Source organism: Myodes glareolus, chromosome 19 (assembly GCF_982192425.1).
Source record: "Myodes glareolus chromosome 19, mMyoGla1.1, whole genome shotgun sequence".
NCBI classification, from domain to species: Eukaryota; Metazoa; Chordata; class Mammalia; order Rodentia; family Cricetidae; genus Myodes; species Myodes glareolus.
The window spans coordinates 47,618,091-47,635,828 of NC_142044.1; the positions used below are offsets into that span (position 1 = coordinate 47,618,091).

Consider the following 17,738-nt stretch of genomic DNA (forward strand, 5'->3'; position numbering starts at 1 on the left):
CCTGTCTCTGTCCACGTTATGTTTGGGTGTCTACAGGGGTCACAGGAGGACTTTGGATCTCCTGGGGCTAGAATTACAGGTGATTCTAAGTTGTCTGACATGGGTGCTGGGAACTGAATCTTGTCAATCTTCTGCTAGAGTAGCAAGTACTCTTAACTGCTGAGCCCTCTTTCCAGCTCCTGTTTTGGGGAGCCACTAAACTATTTCCCAATACAGTGGAGCCATTTACATTATATCACCAGTGTGTGTTCTAATTTCTTCATTTCCTTGCTGACACTTTCAATTTTTTGGTTTAAGTCATCCTAGTGGGTAGAAAGTAATGTGTGGTTTTTATTTGCATTTCCCAAATGACTATTGATAATGAACATTTTTTTCATGTATGTATTGGGCATTTATAAAGTTTTGGAGAAATGTCTGTTTGAGTCCTTTGCACAGTTTCTTTTTCTTTGCACAGTTTCTTTTTCTTGATTGTGGTTGTGTTTTATTGTTGAATTGTAGAAGTTACTTATGTAATATATTGTAGATATTAGGGATTATGCTAAGTCTGCAGATTAGTTTGGGAAGAGTTGCCATGTTGACAACATTGGGTCTTCTAGTCCATGAAATGAAAACTTTTTTTTAAGACTTCAGCTGTCTGTTTTAAGTAGCTAACCGGTATTCTGTGGCAGAATTGGAAGAGAGACAAGGAGGAAAAGGAAAGTTTGTGGTATTTCTCACCACCTCTAGGAAAGGAAAGCCCCTGGTTTTTATTTGGAATTCAACAGTGACATTTGCATTTAATAAGAAGCTCAGAAGTTATTTTCATAGTGCCATAGTTCAAACCCAATGAAATAGCATTATAAAAAGTGTTCTGATTTCACTATCTGTTAATTCTTTCTCTGAGAACCTTATTTTAGGAGGATTGTTGTCAGGGTAACTGTGCCAGTTTTTTGTTACTGCTTCTGAGGTAAGAACTGTAATTATATTGTCAAAATAATATTTAGAGTATTATTTTCAGGCAATAATTGCAGTGGTCTGACAAATATATTATGGTCATCAAATTTTGTGTAAACACAAGTATGAGTTATTTTAATTGAGCTATTGATGTTGTTTTTGGCATATATTCTTTCCTAATCTGTAAAAATAATGCTGGCATTTTTTAGGGGCTTTGCACTATTCTTAGTGTTTACATAAAGATCAGTTGATAAGCTGTTTGGTAAAGTAAACTGTTATTTTACTTGCCTGCAGTCTTCTTGCTTGAGCCTAGGCCATCTGTAAGTCTTTTATTTCCCAGAATGATGTTTTGAATTTTCAGAGTTTTTTGCTGCTTTTCTCTCTCTCTCTCTCTCTTTCTCTCTCTCTCTCTCTCTCTCTCTCTCTCTCTGTCTGTCTGTCTGAGGAGCTCTTGTTCTGCTTGACTGTCAGGTCAGAATATTCCTTTCCCTCTTTTTGCATGTTAAATTTGAGTGTTATAATCTGAAGTATTTAGTAAAACTATTAATAATTTTTAAAATTATGGCTTATTGGGAAAAAAGGTTGATACTTTTATATTATAGACATACAGTAAGCATTTATAATAGAACTTCTAAAAACTCAGAAAAGTAAACAGAAGAAAATACAATTTTATGAGCAGGCTGTGAGAAGCCCTTGAGTTTTAGTTTTGGAATTCTTGGTGCATTATTTTCTTTGAGTACTTTTAAGAATTGCGTGTTTGAACCTTGGGCACAGTTTTGTAGGAAGCTGCCAGGCTCCTGGGTTCTTCCAGCCCAGCCTCTTGCCTGCACTCCTCCAGTTCCTGGGGCCTACCTGGTTCCTGTAGTTCGACCTGTGTGCTGCCTCAGTGTTGCTTCTCTTTTAATCCCGTATATTACATTTTCTTGTTTAAAATCACTGACTTACTCTCTGCTTACCATGACTGGTTTAGAGGTTACTGTTCTCTGAGGCTCCTACTTGATGCCACTTTTCCCTACTGGTCTCTCTTCCCTCCCTTTGTCCCCTCCATTCACTCTGCTAGTAAGGGTTCAAGAGGAGACAGCAACCACTGTGTAATTTGAATGAGAATTTTTTTGTGTATTTGCATATGAGCTGGGTTTTTGCTATTCAACCCACATTGATGTTGAACTCGTTATTCTTCTGTTTCCACTTCCTGTATGCTGGGGTTTTAGGCCTAAACGCCATACCCAGCTGGGTAGTAAGATTTAATGTAAAGAGTTGCTGTCATAAATTAATGGTATTGACTGGTAAGAAATAGTGAGAATCAGGAGTTGAGAATTGTGGATAATCCCAGGGCTCAGGCGGGGCCTCTCTGACCTCATCTCCAGTCTGAGACTCTTGGGGTGGTTGCACTCCTGGTTCCTTGGCTCATTGCAGAGCAGGTACTGACAGGTAGTGCTGTTGAGCATGGTGGAAGTCCACCTTTAGCTAGTGTTTAGTAGACATATTAATATCTCTTTTAAAATTGTGACTTACCTGAAAAAAGGTTGGTACTTTTATATAATAAACACTCAATAAGCATTTATTATAAACTAATTTTTTAAAAACTCAGGAAAGTAGACAGGAAATAATGTAATTCTGTGAATAGGCTGTGAGACATATTTGAGTTTTAAATTTTTTCTTTTTTAAGTATTTTTATCTGTTGGTATAAACAGGAATTTGGTATTCAGTTTCTTTGTTATGTTAACTAATTCAGGTTTTTGGGTTCTGGCTGTTAGCACTGCTGATGCCATGCTTTGTGGGAACGGGGCCTGGAGAAACTGCTCCCTAGAGCAGAGCAGAGGAGAAGGTCCCTAGGAGGAGTAAATCGTGGTGACAATGCTGTTAGCAGAAATGTCTTGAGGGTCTGACACCTTTGTTTTCATAGAGCAGACATTAAAGTTTTATTTGGAGCTGGGAGGCAAAATCAAGAACTGGGGTTATCTACTTAAGTCTGTTTTGACTGTGACCTATTGTTAATGCTCATGGACTCCGGAACCTTTGGCTCCTACACCCTCATCACATGCTGTTTCTAAATGTGTAAATTGTGTCAGTCTAGTGGGTGTGGAGTAAGCCTCCTGGTTTGCTCATGGTATTGAGTACTTTTTCATCCCTGTCTGCCTGTTTTAGATCATACCACTTTTTTTTTTTAAACAACATTTTTTGCCTGTTTTTCTGTGGCTTATCTGTCTTTTTATAATGGTGGATAACCAAGTGCCATGGCATATGCCTTTAATCCCAGCACTCTGGAGGCAGGCAGGTAGATTTCTTTGAGTTCAAGTTCAATCTGGTCTACATAGTAAGTTCTAGGACAGCCAGAGCTACATAGTGAGACCCTGTCTTTGAAAAAAAAAGAGGTAACTCTTTGAATAGACTGTGAGTCCAAAGGTCGTTGTGTTTTTCATATACTGTTCTGTGGCAGTATTTCTGTTTTCCATGGAATCTTCTGGGAAAAGGTTTATTAGTTTTAACATTTATTACTATCTTTTCCAATGGATTCAAAGACTCTCCAATTTTTAAAACTTCCTGATTTTGGCACTTCATATTTAGGTGAGGGGTTGGGATGGAACTTTTTGTCTTGTATGAGGAAGTATGGCATTGTAAGGTTTTCTGTGCTGACGCCTAGGCACCCTACTTCTAATTCTTCTATAGACCATTGTTTATCTACAGTTAGCTGCTGATACCTCTGCCATCACTCATTTGATCTGTTTATTCCTGTCTCAGATCCACCCTGTGGTGGTACCTTCATTAACTGAACTAGCTGGAGACTGTGAACGCAGATCTTCTTTTTACTCTTCACCAATGACATAGCTATTAAAAGCCCTAAATGTCTTCATATAAGTTTTAAAATGGTTTTATTAAGCTTCCTATAAATATGTATGGCCTCCATGATGTAGAATGACACATACATGTGTATGTGTGTGGACTCGCCTACTTGGATCTAGACTGACAATTACATTTAATCTCTAGATAGAAACTCAGTCATATAACTCTGGACCTATGATAGTTCTTCCCTTCCTTAGTTCTGCTTTAATGCCTCTGTCTTTTTGTAGTTTCCTCATTGGTAGTGTGCCCACCACTACCACTTGTATCTTGGCACTTAAAATCATTTTCTTTTTAGATTTGTTTTATGTATATGATGATTTTGCCTGCATGTATGCTGGGTTCCCTGTGGAAGTTAGAAGAGAAGGTCCAAGCCCCTGAAACTAGGTTCACAGTTGGCTGTGAGCTGCCACGTGGATGCTTAGGAACCCTGGGTCCTCTGCAAGAGCAGCCAATGCTCATAACTACTCATCTCTCCTGCCCTATATCTTGGTATTTTTATAATGGCATCCTTGTCCTGTTCCCATGTCATCCTCTCTTACTGGAGACTGAGACTGGAGCCTAAGAGTTTATACGTGTTAGGCAAATGTATCACTGTTTGTGTCTCTTAGCCCAGTGTCATTATGCTTGGTTGTTTTCTGCCTGCTTGTAGAATTACAGTTTTTTTTTTCCCGTAAATGATTGACTTTGGTGAAGCAGCTTTTATAAGCTCTTTTTAAAATTTGTAAACTTTATTATAAAAAAAGTCTTACAAATAAATACACTTTATTAATTTACACATTTAAAATAATCTACATACATTAGCGTTTCATTGCTACTGTGTAATAGTTTGATTTGCTCCTTTTTAGCCTTTGGGTCTTTTGTCTTGCTGGCAGTGGTATTTTTGTTCTCTGGTAATTATAAATGGTGATTGCAAATGCCTTGGACTTCTTTTGAAAAGGAATATTTGTCACCATGCCTGGCCATCAATTCTGATGTGTGCTGTCAACTTTTTGTTTCTACCTAGTTTAGGTTAAGGAAGACCCTGAATGGGGATACTTGGTAGTTTGTATTTCTACTTTAGCTGTATATATATCACTTTCATTTATGTTTTGATACCTTTGTTAATTGTGTCATTGTGACTTTGTTGTGTTTCATTGTAAGAAATTGACAAACTGTTTTCCAAAGGGACTGTACCATGTTCTGTTTTTACCTACAGTACATGAGAGTTTGCGTTCCACATAATCTCCCTAGCATTTGGTGCGGTCACTTTTCTGAGCTTGTGGCCATTGTTTTGCTGCATTATATTCTAAATGTCAGTTAGGTTTTTATTAAATTTTACTCAGGTCTTTGAGATATAGTGGTATTTTTGTCTGCTTCTTCTAGGATTTGTTGAGAAAAGGTATCTTAGAACTGTTCAACTTATTGCCAATATTTCTCACTTACTGTGGTCAGTTTTTCTTTATATTTGACAGTATATTACTAGATAACTTCCAATTTAGAATTTTTACATGTCTGTAATGATTATTTAACATATTTCCAGTAACGTCTTTTGCATTAATACATATTATATCGAATTTTAAGTGGCCTATTTCTACTTTTTGACTGATATTTGATCTGTCTCCTTTTAACTTTCTTTAACTTGCAGTATTTCTATAACCTTATGTTCTAGGTATGTTTTAAAAAAACTTTGTTGCTTTTTAAAAATTCATTCTTAAATATAGCTGTGTTTTGTTTTGAGACAGTTTTATTGGACTGGTCTTGGCATGTCTTTTGTTAGCATGATCCTCCTGTTTCAGCATCTGGAATGCCTTGATTACATGTGCAGACATACCTAATTTGTAGTGAACTTTTAATTGGAGCATTATTCAAATTTCATATAATTTGAATAATATTTCATATAATTATATTTTAGTTTATAATCTTTAAGAAGTTAATTTTACAGCATTGCTTTGATGAGGTATATTAATGTCATGCTCAGAATTTCATTGTGCAGTGGGATTCTCAGATAACCAATCAATTTTTCTCCTCTCTCTAATTCCCTCCTCTCTCTCTTCCTTCTCTACCTCCCTCCATCCCTCCTTCCTTTCTCTTTTTTACTCTCCTATGTAACAACATGGGAAATATTTATTACTAAGATGTGTTTATTCCTTATGTTGAGTCTGTTATCTTCAGTTTTTACTTTTCTATATTTCTAGCTTTTCGTTGTGGCCTGCAGTTTTTAGGCAACATTGCCTCACGGAATGAAGATTCCCAGGCCATTGTTTGGGTCCATGCTTTCCCAGAGCTTTTTATGTGAGTATGATGTTAAGATTTTTGATTTTTTTGTTGTTGTTGTTTTTGACCGACTCCTGAAAAGATTGTAGATATAATTTCATTTTTATGTATGAAGTTCACAAGCAAGAAAAACAAGGTCATAGTGTAGTAATAGAATTCAGGATAGTACATATTCTTTATTCTTTGTGGCTGTTATCAGGTAGGTGTTAGCTGAGAGAGGTTATAAAGGAGACTCCTGGGCCCTGCCAGTGTTCTGTACCTTGGTTTGTGTGGTGGTTCCATGATGCACATGTCTGATACTCACTGAGCTCTGTACCAAGCTGTGTGGCCCTGGAACATGCCAATTTATCTTTAGGAAATAAAGATCATGAGGAAAGTAGTGACTTCATTAAGGACCCTGAAATTGATACAGAAAAAAAAACCCCCTACAAACAGAAGACATTAAAATATGGGCAGTGAGTTAATCCTTTATTTTTTACGGTTGTGCACATACACGGCCCAATACTATTTTTGGTAGAAATGGAGAATTATAACGTTTGGATAGCATGTGCTTATCAGTGTGAGATGACTTTGACTGTGAGAAGTGGGGGTAGCCATTCTGTTGTTCATTCTGAGTAATGTGGTAATCTGTCACTAGAAGATAATTCTGTTCCCTTTGCCAGTGTTAAGAGATGAGTTCTGAGCTTATTCATTACTATAAATGTGGTTGACCAGTCTGATGACTGCTGTAAGGAGTCTATAACCAGTCTGGTTATTTATATTGGATCTTGAATTGGTTCATATTACGTATTACTTTAAAACACTAGCTCTATTAATTTGTAATTAGTTGAGCATCACAGTAAAATATAAATTGGTGACAGAAGTGAATAGGCAGTAGAGGGACACTGTGTAGTGGTTGTGGAGGCCAAGTTTCTAGTGTGAGCAGTGTGGGTAGCAGGACAGCAGCTATTACTGAAGTGCTTTAAGTTGGGCGTGATTATCTCTGTTGTTATAAGTCCTGTAGACAGGTGAAATTTCTATAGATTGTCAATAGTAAAGGGTATAACTGCACTGTGACGCTAAGTGCTGCTGTATAAGGTCTGAGCTTCCCTCTCTGGTTGTGCTTGTTTTCTGGGCTTGTATATAAGTTATGGTTATTAGATGAACTCTTATTTAGTTCTAGCTCAGAGTACGTTTCTCAGATGCCTGAAGTGTGTGTTTATACATATGTATCTATTAATAAATATTTATTTATAGGTATATATCTGTTATCTTTACAATTAATAATAAACTGTGGATGGAAAGAATGAATCTCAAGCTATATAAATTCATATGAATTATTTTACAGTTTTTTTTAACATTTTCTATTAACTGTATGTATATACATGTGTTTGTGCTATGGCAATTATGTGGAAGCCTAAGACAACTTTCAGGAGTCGGTTCTTTCCTTTTCACTTTTGCATGGGTTCTAGAGATGGAAGTCAGGTTATCAGGTTTGGTAGCAAGCTCCCTTATTGGCTATGCAATCTCATTGGTGTACCTATCTTTTTTTCTTTTTCTTTTTCTTTTTTTTTTTTTAAAAAAATAGACAAGGTGTCACTTTGTATCTCTGGCTACCTGGCCTAAAACTTGCTATGTTAACAGGGCTAGACCTTGTAATTCTCAGGAGATCCACTTGCCTCTGCCTCTTGAATACTGCCATTAATAGCATGCATCACCATGCCTGAGTTGTGAAGTTTAAGTGGGGACAAAAATCAAATTTTAGGATGAGCCATGATATAACTGACAATAAGTGATTTCACTAAGTTCTTGTAGCTAATAGGACTTAGGAGTAATCATTCTAATTTTTTTCTATATTTAAATGTTACTTTTCAGTTCTGAGTCCTAAATCACATGCAATTTTTTATTGTCTTTTTTGAGATTTATTTTTATTTGTAATTATATATGTGTATACATGTTTGTGTGTGGGTAGAGTGTATGAATAAAGTTGCCCTTAGTCAAAAGAGTGTTGGGTCTCTTGGAGCCAGAAGTTATAAGCAGTTGTGAGCCTCCAGGGGTAGGTGCTAGGAGCCAAACTTGTATCCTTTGCAAGAACAATTTGTGCTTTTAGTCACTGAATCATCTCTCCAGTCCTACTTCATTGTATCTTACTGTTATATTTACTGTTTTTATAGTCAAAGATATGCTTTGTTTCACAGCACCATTGTTTCACACATATTTATTATATCCTAAAAATACCAATATATACCAAGGATTACTATTATTTATGTTACAATCTTATTTTACTGGTTTGATAATTGGACTAAGAGTCTAATTTCTTTGTTTGTCAGGTCTTGCTTAAATCACCCAGACAAAAAGATTGTTGCCTACTGTTCAATGATTTTGTTCACATCTCTTAATCCTGAAAGAATGAAAGACCTGGAAGAAAACCTCAATATTGCAATTAATGTCATAGAAGCTCACCAAAAGCATCCAGAGTCAGAATGGCCGTAAGTATCTTGCTGGAAATTTATTTGAGGCCACCCTAACAGATCATTTTCCTTATAGAGGTTTTAGTAGTATATTGAGACAGGGCCTGCTTGTTTTCTAGGCTAGTCTTCAAGATTTGATCCCCTGCCTCAGCCTCTCAGGAGCTGAAATTGTGACTTCCACATCTGACTTATTCCAGCTATTAATTTATTAATTTATTTACTTTTTTGTGGTGCAGATTAGTTGAGTTCATGTAGATGAGCTCTCCCACTGAGCTACAGTCTCACCCCTTTGTAGAAGTTTTAAGTAAAAACTCGAGGTATGGTAGTTCTTTTGAGGTTGTGAAAAAGGTAAAGGCTGGGCTTAGCCTTGAGTAGGAGATTCTTTTTCTTTTTCTTTCCTTTTTTTTTTTAAGTTTTATTCATTAGCTGGGCGGTGGTGGCACATGCCTTTGGTGTAGGAGGTCCTTCTGTATATGTGTTGCTTTCATTGGTTGAATAAAGAAACTGCCTTGGCCTTTTGATAGGGCAGAATTTAGATAGGTGGGGAAGACAGAACAGAATGCTGGGAAGAAAGACAGACAGGCAGATGCCATGGTTCTCCTGCCCAAGATGGATGCTGGTTAGAATCTTTCCCGGTAAGCCATGACCTTGTGGTGAACACAGATTAATAGAAATGGGTTAGATCAAGATGTGAGAGTTGGCCAAGAAGAGGCTAGATATAATGGGCCAGGCAGTAATTTACTTAATACAATTTCTGTGTGGTTATTTCGGGGGTTAAGCTAGCTGGACCGGGTGGGACGGATCAAAGGGCTTCATGCTCCTCACAAAACTCCTTTAATCCCAGCACTCAGGAGGCAAAGACAGGTAGATCTCTGTGAGTTTGAGGCCAGCCTTGTCTATAGAGCGAGTTCTAGGACTGGTTCCATAGCTACTGAGAAACCCTGTCTCAAAAAATACACACACACACACACACAGAGTGTTCTATCTGTATGTTTTCATGCATGCCAGAAGAGGGCATCATATGTCAGTATAGATGGTTGTATGCCACCATCTGGTTGCTGGGAATTGAACTCAGTACTTCTTGAAGAGCAGTTAATGCTTCTAACCTCTGAGCCATTTCTCCAGCCCCAAATAGGAGTTTCTAAAGGTGGTAAGGAGAGGGAAGGCCAGTTTTGGTGTCTGAATGAACATGGTACAAATGTCTCAGCTTGCCATTTTTACTATGTTGATCCTCCCAGTCCAAGAGCAGGGGAGATCTTTCCATTTTCTGGTATTCTCCTCAATTTCTTTCTTCAAAGACTTAAAGTTCTTGTCAAATATGTCTTTCACTTCCTTGGTCAGAGTTATCCCAAGATATTTTATGCTGTTTGTGGCTATCGTGAAAGGTGAAGTTTCTCTGATTTCCCTCCCTGCTTCTTTATTCTTTGTGTATAGGAGGGCAACTGATTTTTTGGAGTTGATCTTGTATCCTGCCACATTACTAAAGGTGTTTATCAGCTGTAGGAGTTCTTTGGTAGAGTTTTTGGGGTCGCTCATGTATACTATCATATTGTACAGGTTGCTGTATTTGTTTTCAGGCTTGTGAAGTGTATACATGTAGTGTCTGTGTTTATAGTTGTTACGTAATCATGTAGTGTCTATGTTTATAGCTGTTACATCATCGTGTGATGTTTATATTTGCAATTATTACATTATCTCTTAACAAATTGACCTGGTTTTCATTGTAAAAATTTTGTTGTCTGTATTTTATTTTTTATTTTTCACATTTTAGTAGTTCTTTCCTATTAATATAAGCATCTTTGTGGATTTATTCCTAACAATGGGCAGTGTGATCAGGACCTAGGTGACCTTCTGTAGTGAGCCTTGGGTAAAGTATAAACCTTTTCAGTTTGAGCCTCTTAGATGAAATATTATTATGTTGAAGTTTTATCTAAATTTAAAATGATTTACTTTTTTGGATATCATTTTTATTTGAATTACCATATACAGCTGCTGTCATATGAAAATCTTACATGTTTTACTTGGAAAACACCCCTCAGTATGCACATGTAACTTTTACTGTCATTCAGGATGAGTCCTCAGAGTCAGCTTACTTAGAGCCAACTTGTAGCGAAGTTCTGTTTTATTTGGTAGGTACTTGATAGGTATCTGAGGTTGTATCTTACCAGCTTGGAATAAAGAACTGAGCTCATAGTGGGCAGATACAAAATCTCCTTGAGAGTACCTCAGAAACTCAGTGGTCACCAAGTGGACGGGAGCACCGGGGAGGTAGGCCTCAACTGGTAACTCTGCTCGTGGGCTGCATTTGGCTGGAACCATACAGAGGCCTCCAGAAATTACTTTACTGTTAAGTCTAAACAGGTTCCTGAAAATTGGAGAAGACCCCCTTTCTGCCCTCTTTCCCTTGGTTGAACGTGCAGATGACTGATAAAGAGCACCAGTAGCATGAGGTTTTATTATCTTCTCATTTTTTTTTCATTAGTCTTAGAAAAGGAAAGATGTAATAGCTCCAAATCTGTTTGGATGTCCTGGAGTAACATGAAAGTGTAGGTGAGAAAGTCTTTGGCATTGCGTTTGGTTTAAGTAGTTGGATAATGCCTTTTTCTGTACTTACAGTTTTTTTCATAAGCTTATTATGAAAATTTTGCAAATAAAAATGGTCACATAGCCTGGCGGTGGTGGCGGCGCATATCTTTAATCCCAATAATCAAGAGGCAGAGGCAGGTGTGTGTGTTTGAGGCCAGTCTAATCTACAAAGTGAGTTCCAGACAGAGAAACCCTGTCTTAAAAAACAAATCTCCACCCCCCCCCCAATACTCTCCAATGAACTTCATATTTAGAATAGCCATTCTGAGTCTGTGGAGCTACACATCAGATTTTACACATTCATCTTTGGATATGTTTTTATCCACTTACCCCTCCCCACCAAATCTCAAATATATATGATAGAATTAGAACTAGAAAATCACTTAGCTTTTTAAAAAATATCTTTTCATAACTTGTGTCCATACCTACATTCATTTCTTTATCCACCAATATTTATTCTTTCTTGTTGTCTTTTCTATATGTTATACTGTACCCACATGTACACTTGTCTACATATGTTTTTGTTTAGATTCTGCATCCAGGAGAGAATGCGTTTTTTTCCCCGTCTTGAGATTGTGTGACTTAGAGTAATATAATACATTCTAAATCCATCCTTTTCCTATCATTTTTTAATTGCATTTTTCTTTAGAGTTGAATAGTATTTGTGTGAGTGTATGCATGTGTTTAATATTGATTAACACAATTATGTGTTTAATATTGTGTTAATTTCTCAGTGAACAATTAGGTTGATTCCAATTATTTGCTATACTGAATAAAGCAGCCATAAACAAACATGGAAGTGCAAATATCTCTATAGCAAGGTATGGCATTTGCTGGCTAATATGCCCAGGAGTGAAATAGCTGGGTCATCTGGCAGTTGTGGCTTTTTCTCTACTGTTGAGGAGTATTTGGGGAAGTAAAATTTATTTTCTAGTTGCAATATTGTGTTTTTTGGGTAGTAGTGTCATGGGAGGATAATCTTGCTGTGTTGTCTGGGCTGGCCTTGAACTTGGCAGTCTCTCTGCATAAGCTTCCCTTGTTCTAGAATCATAGGCACACTACCATATTTGATTGAATATTGTGTTTTTAACAGATGTTCTCATGAGAAAAGTTTTGGTTTCCAAATAACCAAATTATGTATGAATGGGCTTTGGGATTTCAGTTTTATTTGTGAACCTAGCTTGGAATGCTTACTCCATTTGATAAACTGCCTAAATTAATATGAATACTATTGACATTTTTAATTATTATTCATTATTGTTAGAAATATTTAAATCTGAGTAGTGATTGGCAATTTTAACGATCTGTAGACAAAATAGAATACTTGTTTAGATTTTTTTCCCCAGAGATAGTGGGGGTGGGCCACAGGGCTTTTGTAGGTAGCGCAGCTGAGCTACTACCAGTGCTGGGTTTATGTTTAGGAGAGGGCAGTGTGGTGGTAACTGGTGTGTGTCATTTGATTATCACACTCAATGACATTACTTGTTAATGAGAGAGTAAATTGTATATTAGTGTATTTGCTACTTTATACTCAACTTTTATTACTATAACAGTATTTATAAACATCATATTCCATAGTTCTTAAGTCTTACTGGTACCTTCTTTTAGATAAAATTGAGAACTAATAATGGTATTCAATCTTTTTAGATGTCACAGAGGTACTTTGAAGAAATATGTTTATAATCTTTGCCTCAGGCTTCCGTAGTCCTCTCTCTGTCCAGATGAGCACAGTGCTTGACAACGTGGATGTTTTCTTGGTAACTTGAGTACTCTTAAAGAGCAGAAAATCAAGCCAGGATTCATCACTGCATTGTCGGCATATCTTTAAATAACAATATGACATGTTCATTTTTCTGCCTCGTCTTACAGCTTCTGACTAAAATCGTGTGTTATGTTTTCTGTCTAGATCTGAAATTGTAGCTAAATTTTATGTTCCTGTTCATAGTGAAAAGCTTGGATAAAAGCTGAAGTAGATTTGCTTTTCTATTTGAACCAACTGAATTATTTTCATAAAATTTCACATGGAAAATTGGAATACCCCCACCTTGTTACTACCAAAAAAAAATAATTTGTGAACCTCCTAAAACAGAAAATCATAGTAAAGTTAGGGCTTTAGAAATGGCTCAGTGGTTAACAGTGCTTGTTGCTCTTACAGAGGACCTGGGTTCAGTTCCCAACACCCATGATGTGGCTCACCATACTCAGCCTGTAACTCCAGTTCCAGAGGATACATCACCCTCTTCTGGCTTCTGTCTTAGGCATACATGTAGGTGTACCACATGTATGCAGCAAGTACATACATACAGGCAAAATGACCATATGTATACACATAATATTTTTAAAAGACTATAGTAAGAAAGTTCAATGAAGTGAAAGGCTTTTCTTTTATGTGAGATGTGTCTATAAAGTAGGTAAGGACATGCATGTTTCACTGTATGTAGTAACCAAATTTCCCTTTCTTTTCCCTGTAGGTTCTTGATTATTGCAGACCACTTTCTGAAAAGCCCGGAGTTGGTGGAAGCCATGTATTCCAAACTCAGCGATCAGGAAAGGTAACCCCAAGACTGGGTTGTTTTGACTCTTTAGCATTCCATATAGTGTCCTGTAGTCTGGACTGAAAGCTGTGTGGTTTCTCATTGGCAAAGGCCTCCAAGTACATGTGTCTGTGCAGTGCTGGTTTTACATTGCTTGCTTAACATCACAGCACAGCCATAACAGACAGTGATTTTTTTTATAGGATTATTGAATTCAGTTTGATGCCATTTACTTAGTAAAATACTACATGTTTTAAAGAAATATAAAAACCTTTAAGGACAAAATTTTATAATAATAGTTTATTCAAGTACACATTATAGTTGTATGTTTAGGATGTGCTTATTTGTTCATATAACTAGTTTGATTATTCTGAGTATATATTGTTGGCTTATGATTTTCTGGTAATTGATTCACATGAAATAGTGTGCCTTTATTAGAGAGGAAGAACATTTACAAGGCCTATTCACGCTCAACCTAGTAGGTAGTAGAGGGTAATCCAAGTAGTATGTTTCCTACCACAGAAGTCAGGATGGTAAAATGATACTCTGTGTATGCATGAAGCCTTCAAACATCATAGCACAGAGGAAAGGACATGCAGGTCATGTCTCTTTCAAGAAGAGAGCAAGCTGGTTTTAAGGTGTGGTGCTGTGTGTCTCTGACATTGATGGCACCCAGAGAATAGTTTAGACATCATGATCAGTTATTGCCTGCTAACTCCAGAAATGAATGAAGAGTGTCTACCAGACTCCTGAAAGAAGTCTTCACACTGACTTAGGTTGTACTGGAGTTGTGTCTGGTGGTTTGTATCTTGAATGGCAGTATGGCCCCAGCCACATTGTTAGCTATAGTAAGTTTTGTTTTTTAAAACAGAGCAATCAAAAGTATTCTGGCCCAGGATTTGTACTTGTGTTTTTCATGCCCTCAGAATTGCACATGTGAACATGGATATAATTTATCTGTACTAACACATGTTTTCAATATATATAACCATGTAGTATTAAAACATGACCTAAATGTAGGAAGTTGTACTACTTTCTACAGATGAAAGAATTACAAACATTTTCACCACCAATTAGGGCTAAAAGCAAATTTTGTTACTTGAATCATTTCAGTAAGTGAATTCTGACTGCCTGTGGTAGTTTCTGTATGTGTTTGGGGAACAGAAAAATATTTTGTTTTGGTTGAAATAAAAAAGATGCTTATGAGAGAACCAGTGGGAGAGAGCACTGGGCAGATAGGACAGGATTGAACTTTGTTTTAGCAACAAAATATTTTGTCTCAACCAATACATTTTTATTATGTATTTTATGGTTCTAGGGGTCAAACCTAGAGTCTCATGTATGATTTGGCAAATGCTCTGCCACTTAGTTACATCATATAGCCCAACCAACAAATATTTCTTACATCCTGATGAATACACCAGAGAATTAACCTGCCTGTGAGGATTATGCCTCATTGGTGAGCGTGAGATGAAGTATGAACTGCTCTGATGGTGTCGTTGCAAATCCGAGAGAAGCAGTTATTAGTTGGAATCCCTCTGTACTCACAGTGCTGTGGAATCCGAATCCTGGATTCTCAGGCTAATTTGGGAGAGAGCCCTTTATGGTAATTGATTGACTCCAGCCATTGAAGGGTGGCTGTGAATATTTTTTTTTGCCCATGCTGATATGTAGAGGTCCATGTTGGGGAGAAGCGACTGTGAGGATCTTGGGTTCTGGGTGAAGTAGAAACTTGGTATGGTACCCTTTGCCTCTTTCTGAGGAAGATAGAGTATATTCTTTAGAAGTTTTCTTTGGCAGGTCAGTAGGACTAAAACAAGAGTTTTTCTCAGCAGGTTTATGTGACGAGTAAATTTTTCTCCTGCGCATGGAGAATCCTTAGGAGAACAAAGGAGACAATGTGTAATTTAGAATGTTCCCAGATTCTGTGAGTCAAATAAGGAACCACATGTGAGAGCACCAGAGGGACATAGAAGAATCCTTTGAGGTGTCGGACTGTGTCTCCAGCCTCCTGCGTTAGAATATCAGACTGTCCACATTTTAAAATATGTTTGTGGATCAGTTAATAAAACAGGCACTGTACTAAGTATCTGCTGGTGGCTCCTGGGGCATGATGGTGAACAGTGAGTATTAACGAATCAATCCCACACCAGTTATGTTTTAAGGGGTTATTTATTTGGCGGGGGGTAAAACTTACATACACCATAAACCGTCAGGAAGGGAGCCTAGTCGCTGGAGCAGGAGCCGGGAGCAGCAGCTGAGACCGAGCACCGGAACCAAGAGGGCCTATTCCGGATATGCTTCTCTTTTTCAAAGAGAAATATACCACGCCCCAGTGGGCTGGTATTTCAGCAGCTATTGGCTGACGGAGCGGAAGTCGCTCCCCGCTGCACTGTGGGCTCGTATTTCAGCGACTATTGATTGAGGCAGCGGAAGTTACTCCCACAACACCTCCCCCTTTTGTTTAAGTAAGAGAGTTCTAAGCCTACTACGAAATTATATACAGTAAGTACAAACCTACACAATTATATACAATAAATACAAATATCCTATTCTAACTAGCTTAAGTCTTGTATAAGAAATAACTTGGCCACGTCATGAAAAGAAAGTAACTACGTTTATATAATCTTCAATCCCATCAAAGATCTGAGAAGGGAAATAATGTTACCTGAGTAATTAGGAAGTGCAATCAAACTTCCAGAACATGTAACAAATCACATAGACAACTGGCTACCTGGGCAAACACCCAAAATCACGTTTGCAGCGTTGAAGCAACCAACTTTGGCCTAACGTAACTGACATACCATTTTCAAAGGCAAGGAACTTTTCAAAACTATCTTATCCTGTCTTGGCAGGATATGACAGTCCTGTTTTATCCATTTACGGATACTCTGTAACTCTGTCAGTAGTTGAGGTATGGGCATTTCTTTACCCAAAGGCCAGTTCTGCCAAGAAGAAAGGCTCCAGGTGGAGTGTCTTTGGTGCTCAACATTCTCTCGGGAATAGATCAGTGTTGCCAGGAGCGATTGTGTCTCCCTACCACAGAACTCTGAGTTAGATTAAAGGCCATTTTCTACAGCTCTTTGAAGAGGTTGAAGATTATCTATCTATACTGAATATAATGTCTATGTATCTAAAGAACCTGATTAGTCTAATTATAAATGACAAACTTAGATGACTATTGATCTATATTATTCTCAATATCTATCTAACTTAAAGACTGAAATAGTAAACAACTGTGCAATAAATGGGGACAATATAACCTCCAAGTATAAACAATGTGCAAGTATACATTGCAATATGGTAAATATATATATCAATACATAAACAATATATAAGTATCTTAATCAGAGGTAGAAGTGTACAATGCAATATGGTAAAATATACATATATCAATACAATATATATATGTCAATACATAAAAATGTTTTAAACAGAGGTAGAAGCATGCATGCCTAAAATAGTCAACATAATTTAAGTTTGTATCAATATATAAGAATCAATACCAATATATTTGTCTAAAAACAATAACTCACAAGTACAAAGCTATTATCCCATAATCCAATTATCCCTCTTTTTTTTTTTTTTTTTTTTTTGGATTCCTGCGCTTATAAAATTTCTCCCCCAACCCTCAACCCTATACTAATTATAACCAACCCCTAAATGATGTCCCTAAACCCAAGGACAAACTTTACTGGGAGAGGGGACGTCGTTCTCTAGAATTACTTCCAGCTGTCATGGGGGCGACGTTCTTTCTGGGGGATCCTGTGAAAGTAAAATGATGGTTAAATTTCAAGATCAATGTCTTTTAAAATTGCAAATAGTCTCTGAGTATTTTGTGGAGGTCTGGCCAGAATGTTGTACAAGATGTGCATCATTTCAGCTAACCACGTTGGCATCGTCTTGTGCAGCTGGTACTCAAAACAGGTCTTGTAGTAGCGCTATCAGTATCATGATGTCATATCAACCAGGTGGAGTTGTTGTTATGGGGCCCCATCTTCTTCCTGGAAACTTCAAATGTCACTGCAGGAAAAACTTATTGTTCATTGTGGAAAAATTAAACATTAATCATATATATTAATCATATATTAATATCATATATTATATGATTATAATAATATATAATCATATATTAATC

At 37.1% G+C, this 17,738-nt stretch overlaps 1 protein-coding gene across 2 annotated transcripts in view; it reads left to right on the forward strand.

Annotated features, from left to right (window-relative positions):
- Nucleotides 1–17,738, forward strand: part of Atxn10 (ataxin 10) — a 143,814-nt gene that overhangs the window by 30,007 nt on the left and 96,069 nt on the right. For both annotated transcript variants that reach the window (XM_085678540.2, XM_048444937.3), the window contains exons 4-6: nt 5,952–6,048; nt 8,340–8,498; nt 13,538–13,618. In XM_085678540.2, the coding sequence (XP_085534666.1) occupies nt 5,952–6,048; nt 8,340–8,498; nt 13,538–13,618 (337 nt within the window). The remainder of the gene's footprint in view (nt 1–5,951; nt 6,049–8,339; nt 8,499–13,537; nt 13,619–17,738) is intronic.